The sequence below is a fragment of the Megalobrama amblycephala genome, linkage group LG14, assembly GCF_018812025.1.
Source record: "Megalobrama amblycephala isolate DHTTF-2021 linkage group LG14, ASM1881202v1, whole genome shotgun sequence".
In the NCBI taxonomy this organism is placed as follows: domain Eukaryota; kingdom Metazoa; phylum Chordata; class Actinopteri; order Cypriniformes; family Xenocyprididae; genus Megalobrama; species Megalobrama amblycephala.
In genome coordinates, this window is record NC_063057.1 from 30,795,576 (window position 1) to 30,802,569 (window position 6,994).

Genomic DNA, 6,994 nt, shown 5'->3' on the forward strand with positions numbered 1-6,994 from the left:
AAGCGTCATCAGCTGCACTCGAGGGATCTACCCACATGTTGTTAAAGTTTGGTTATTTTAAAAAAATATAATAAATATTAATAAAGCAAGATGCCCCGTTGAAATATATAAGATATAAAGTTTATTTAATCTGTAAAAGTAAAGCATACATTTAAATTATTGTGACAGATATGAAGGGGGAGGAGAATTTATGCGTGCGTCAGGTTTCTCGACGAGAAAGACTTCTGCAAAAGATGCACCTGTGTATCCTCGCTCATAACTCCTCGGAAAGCTTCCTCATTCCTCGTGGTGCAATTAGAGAATTGATATGTCCTTCAAGATGGCTGAGCTCGATCGTTTTCCGGGTCATAGGATGGAGGGCGGAGGAGCGAGGAAACGAGGAGGGATATTGAGAAGCACCCTATATGTGATGATTCAGATGAGCTTAGCTCATGGTTGCACTCCACCTGTCAAACTGTCATAGATACCGTGGCTCCATTGAAAATTAGGCAGCCTAAAACTAAATCTGAGCCATGGTTGAATGACACAGCTCATGCTGTAGAGCTGAGCGCAAATGGAAAAAGGACAGATTGCATGTGTCACTTCAAATGCTAAGGGACTGCTGGCGTCATTATCAGACAATTGTGAAAGATGCTAAAAAAAAATATTTATCTGAAATTATTCTGTCAAACTGTAACAAGCCTCGTGTTTTGTTTAAGACTATTGATTCAGTTCTTAATGCTCTGCAAACTGTCTGTATTGATGCCACCCCTGCTGTTTGTGAAAACTTTCTGCACTTTTTTATTTATAAGGTCACTTCCACTAGAGCTCTTATTTCACCTTCTGCTTATGACCCCTCAATCCCTGTCCTCTGTTCTGCTGTCTTTGACAGGTTTGAGCCTGTGACCTTGTCTGTGTTACAGGAGACTGTTGATCATTTGAAGCCATCAGGTTCTCCACATGATGCTGTTACTCCCAGGCTTTTTAAAGAGGCCTTTCTTATTTTAGGGCCATCTGTTCTTGCAGTTGTTAATAGCAGTCTGTCCTCAGGTGTGGTTCCTAAAAATTTTAAACATGCAGTAGTGCAACCTCTGATTAAAAAACCTGGTCTGGATCCTGTAGATCTTGCAAATTTTAGGCCTATCTCCAAACTACCTTTTCTTTCAAAAATCCTTGAAAAGATAGTCTTCAGTCAATTAATGGCCTTTTTGAAAGCCCACAATATTCTTGAAATTTCTTGAAATCTATTCTTGAAATTTTCTATTCTTGAAATCCAGTCCGGTTTTAAAACTTTGCACAGCACAGAATCTGGTCTTTTAAAAGTTTTTAATTATATCTTTTTAGCTACTGACTCTGTGATTCTGTTATCCTTGTGCTTCTTGATTTAACTGCTGCATTTGACACTGTGGACCATGAAATCCTGATCTCACGTTTGGAGCAGTGGGTGGGCATCAAGGGCATAGCACTGGAATGGTTTAGGTTCTACTTGGAAGGTCAGACTTTCTGTGTCAGCTGTGGTGACTCTAAGTCCTCCTCTGCTCCTCTCTCTTGTGGGGTCCCACAGGGCTCAGTTTTAGGCCCTCTTCTCTTCTCATCGTATTTGCTCCCACTAGGTTCAATAAGCAGGAAGCATGGCATGTCTTTCCACTTTTACGCAGATGATAGCCAGATTTATGTGCCTCTTAAAAAGAACGACACTGTCCGACACCGTTACTCGAGTGTCTTGCTGATATACAGGCCTGGATGTCTCTTAATTTTTTAAGTTTTAATGTAAAAAAGACAGAGGTGATGGTTTTTGGTGGCACCACTGGGACCTCTTTCGTTGATTTGGGGGCCTTGGCCCAGTATAACAAACAAACCATTACTAACCTAGGGTTAAAATCGACGCTGACCTTAAGCTTGACAGTCAGATCAGGGCAGTCATTAAATCGAGCTTTTTTCAATTGAGGCAGCTGGCCAAAGTAAAGCCATTTCTTTCGAGGCAACACTTTGAGACAGTAATCCATGCCTTTGTCACCACTCGGTTAGTGGGTCTTCTGTTGCTCATCTGCAGATGGTTCAAAATGCTGCAGCACGTCTGTTAACTGGAAAACGCAAATACAAGCACATTTCCCCTATTTTAGCCTCACTTCACTGGCTGCCCATACATTTTCGTATCCATTTTAAAATTCTCTTATGTTTTTAAATCTCTAAATCGTCTTGCTCCACCTTTCATTTCTGAGCTGTTACACCCTTATAGACCCACCCGTTCTCTCAGGTCAGCTGATCAACTGCTCCTGAATGTGCCCAAAACAAAATGTAAGCTCAGAGGGGACCGTGCCTTTGCTGTAGCAGCTCCTAAAATGTGGAATGATCTGCCTCTGCCCATTAGTCAGGCCTCTTCATTGTCTTCTTTTAAGTCGCTTCTTAAAACCCACCTTTTCTCTTTGGCCTTTGACACTCGATTTTGACATTTGTTTCTTAATTTGTTTTTCTTGTTTTTAAGTCTTGTATGAGTTGAGTATTTTATGTTTATATATTCTTCTGTACAGCACTTTGGTCAACTTCGGTTGTTTTAAAGTGCTTTATAAATACAGTTTGATTGATTGACATAACTAAATTACATGGGAAAATACTCTGAAGATGTAGAAATGAAATTGTAACTAATCACATGAAATTCCTGTCAAATCACACATTGTAGCAAAGATTAAAGTCATACACACTTTTATATTTGATTTCTGATATCAATGATAAATATTGATTTCATTGATTTGATTTGACATATTTGAATACATAAAAGTTTGTGTTGTGATAATTCAGTTTTAAAGCTTTTATTTTACAATTAGTTTATTACAGAACGGCATAATACAGAAAAGTGCCTTTCAAACAGTAACATGAATTTGTTAAGTTAACTAAATTACATGGGAAAATACTCTGAAGATGTAGAAGTGAAATAGTAACTAATCACATGAAATTCCTGTCAAATCACACACTGAAGCAAAGATTAGTCATACACACTTTTATATCTGATTTCTGATATCAATGATGAATTTTGATTTCATTGATTTGCTTTGACATATATGAATACATAAAAGTTGTTGTGATAATTCAGTTTTAAGCTTTAATATTACATTTAGTTTATTACAGAACAGCATAATACAGAAAAGTGCCTTTCAAACAGTAACATGAATTTGTTAAGTTAAAATAATTGTGATTAAGATAAAGACTTTATTAACTTTGTGATCATGATGTGCTCCATCATTTTGAATTGATTTGACCCAGAAACACATTTTGGTTTCACAGACAGGGTTTAGTCTAAACCAGGATTAAGCCTTAGTTTAATTAAGGCATTTAAGTACTTTTATAAACGTTCCCTAGAAAAACACATTACTGGTGTGAATCTTGAGACAAAACAATGACACTGACATATTTTAAGATCTATCAGTACAAGTTACTTTCAGTTAAAACAGATCAAACATGCATTTTAGTCTGACACTAGCTTAAGCCTTGTCTCTGAAACCGGGGGTTTAAGTTTTATGCACTAAATTAATCAAATTAAGCTTCTGCTTTCAAACTATGTAATTATATGTTTGTAATCATTTTTGAGAAATAAAAATTTAAATGATTGTAATAAAAAAATTCATTTTCTACAAAACTATAATTTTAGTGATATGATTCTCTATAGAGATGCTTTTCATTTTATTTGTAGATGAATAATAGTTTGTATTAACGGTGCCGTAGAACGTCTTTTCAAAAGATGTAATATAAGTCTAAGGTATCCCCTGAATGTGTCAGCTCAAAAAAAGTTTCAGCTCAAAATACCCCATAGATTCTTTTTAATTAATCTTTTTTACTGCCTATTTTGGGGCATCATTAACTATGTGCCGATTCAGGCTGCACGGCCCCTTTTAATCTCTCGCTCCCTGCCCCCCTGAGCTCTCGACTTAAAAGTGCAGTTATATAGTGCATAAACAAAGTTCACGCAGCTAATATAACCCTCAAATGGATCTTTACAAGATGTTCGTCATTCATGCTGCATGCATGGATCGATTCCTGTGAGTATAGTATTTATTTGGATGTTTACATTTGATTCTGAATGAGTTTGATGGTGCTCTGTGGCTAAAGCTAACATTACACACTGTTGGAGAGATTTGTAAAGAATGAAGTTGTGTTTATGAATTACACAGACTGCAAGTGTTTAAAAATGAAAATAACGACGGCTCGTCTCTGTGAACACAGTAAGAAACGATGGTAACTTTAACCACATTTAACAGTACATTAGCAACATGCTAACGAAACATTTAAAAAGACAGTTTACAAATATCACTAAAAATATAATGTAATCATGGATCATGTCTGTTATTATTGCTCCATCTGCCATTTTTCGCTATCGTTCTTGCTTGCTTACCTAGTCTGATGATTCAGCTGTGCACAGATCCAGACGTTAATACTGGCTGCCCTTGTCTAATGCCTTGAACATGAGCTGACATATGCAAATATTGGGGGATGTACATATTAATGATCCCGACTGTTACGTAACAGTCGGTGTTATGTTGAGATTTGCCTGTTTTCCAGAGGTCTTTTAAACAAATGAGATTTATACAAGGAGGAAACAATGGAGTTTGAAACTCAATGTATGTAATTTCCATGTACTGAACTCTTGTTACTCAACTATGCCAAGGTAAATTCAATTTTTGATTCTAGGGCACCTTTAAGTTATTAGTGATGTAACACTCATTACATTATGTGCAGTAATTATATTTTGCTTTACTATATTATTATGAGCTGCTTTTGTGTTCATAATGCATTATGCTCATATATTTATTAAAATGTGTCATTTAAAAATAATCTTCTCACAGATCCATCTAAATGCTCCATAACATGGATAATCATTCCATCCTGTTGAATCAGTCAAAACACAGTCTTCCTCACCTCTGTAACTATTAGGCTCTCCAGACCTCCAGAACCTGAAAGAACAGATCAGCATTAGATGTTCAGTGCTGCTTTCTGTGTGAAATGATACTGACTGTGAGATATGATCATTTATTAGAGAATAATCAGTTTAATTCAGTGATTTCTCACCCAGAGGTCAGTGTGCTGCCATCAACCCATTTCCATCTGCCCTCCACATCACTGTCAGTCAGACCAATCCAGAAACCATCAAAACTGTTCTTGACAAATTCCTAATAACAAAAACACATAAATACATTTCATCATTTAGGGTTAGAAGCTAAACACACTTTCACTCTTTCACTCACTTGTTCCTCTCTGTTGTTTATGATGATCAGATCTGTTCCTCTCTCTGTACAGTATCTTCTGCTCTCAATCCAGTTCTTCTCCTCAGAGGAAATGAAGTAAAGACTGGATTGATAGTAAATCCATCCATCTGCTAACAGAACCAGTTTAACTATTAGCACCTTTTTAACTCGTCTCATTCATCTGTGAGCTTTAGTGTTAGTGGGTGGTAACTATCTCTGGTAACTATAAGTCATGTAACCCGAACACATCACTTAACAAGTGTCAGTTATGAACACAATCTCAATAGTATTCATAGGGATTGTACCTACACTCCAAATCTAAAGAATTAAATAAATTTGTTATTAATTTTCCTAGAAAGAGGAAACATTTGTACATTCTTTACATTTTACATAGTAAATAGTTTTTATATTTAAATTTATGGTTCACTTTATTTTGTTGGTTCACTTTAGACTTTGACTAACTATAATAACTTTTCAACTGCAGTCAGTGAACTCTCATTAGGGTATCAGTAGACTGTTAGTTTAGGGTTAGGGTCTGGATTAGGAGAATAAACTGACATGTAGTTGTAAAGTTACTTGTAGTCAGTAGAAAGAGTAAAGTGGACAATTAAAATAAAGTGTTACTGAATTTATTTTGTACTATAGACTCTTTCCATGCTGTGAATATGTGCACTAGAATTACACTTGACATTCAAACACCTATGAATACTAACCAGATTATATTCCTGCTCTGTAGCAACTACTAAAATGACAAAAGAAACTCACCCAGTTTACCAAGACTCATCTGAAGGTCATTTTTCTCCAGTTTTAGCTGGTCTCTCTCAATGGTCAGGTTTTCATTCTTGGATATTAACTGTCGTCTCTCTAGAGTGAACGTGACACACAGCACTATGACTGCAGTCAGCAGAAGAACACACAGCAGCACCAAACACACTGCAGCTGCTCTGGAGCTTCTGATCTTCACACAAACACTTTCTGTAGAATAACAAACATGACATTATTCTCTTTGTTTATCCACATAACACAGCACACATCAACTGAAAGCATGAAAACTGAGTGAACTAATAATCTCAGTACTTTTGAATTCAGATGATTTTCCTTGTGTTGAGTCTGTGATCTCTTTTCCAATTTTACCTTTTATAACGTCATCATCATTTTCATAGATATTAGTGGTTTGTCCATTTTTTCTGCTCATTTTTGCAGGTTGTACTCCTCTCTATATTTTCATTTACACTTTCAGACAGTTTTAGTGTCTTCAAGATGCCAACGAACTAGTACTAGTTTCTCCTCTGGAGTGAAGTGTGTTTTGTTCCTCATCTGTGTTTGTGTTTATTGATTGTATTAATGCAAAAGGAACTGTTCTGTGGAAATACTTCAAGTATTTATGCATTAAGGAACTTCAAGAGTAACTGAAAATATTTTTTTAACAATACAGATTGTGTACATTTAAATGCATTTATTATCACAGAATCACTCAGTGTCATTATATGTAAAATCTGAAGTACAAAGTTAGTCATATATATATATATATATATATATATATATATATATATATATATATATACAGTGGGTACGGAAAGTATTCAGAACCCCTTACATTTTTCACTCTTTGGTATATTGCTAAAAATCATTTAAGTTAATTTTTTTCCTCATTAATGTACACACAGCACCCCATATTGACAGAAAAACACAGAATTGTTGACATTTTTGCAAATTTATTAAAAAAGAAAAACTGAAATATCACATGGTCCTAAGTATACCCTTTGCTGTGACACTCA

At 35.7% G+C, this 6,994-nt stretch overlaps 1 protein-coding gene across 2 annotated transcripts; it reads right to left on the bottom strand.

Moving 5' to 3' along the window:
* Window positions 1–4,608: 4,608 nt before the first annotated feature.
* On the bottom strand, window positions 4,609–6,604 carry LOC125246070 (C-type lectin domain family 4 member E-like). 2 transcript variants are annotated; one of them, XM_048156913.1, is made up of 4 exons: window positions 5,982–6,604; window positions 5,217–5,344; window positions 5,041–5,141; window positions 4,609–4,925 (listed from the first exon to the last, which is right to left on the bottom strand). In XM_048156913.1, the coding sequence occupies exons 1-4, from the start codon at window positions 5,998–6,000 to the stop codon at window positions 4,793–4,795; spliced, it is 381 nt and encodes a 126-aa protein (XP_048012870.1). In that variant the 5' UTR covers window positions 6,001–6,604; the 3' UTR covers window positions 4,609–4,792. The 2 variants fall into 2 exon arrangements, with proteins under 2 accessions (XP_048012870.1, XP_048012869.1); XM_048156912.1 differs by having other exon boundaries at window positions 5,217–5,347.
* Window positions 6,605–6,994: the final 390 nt, after the last annotated feature.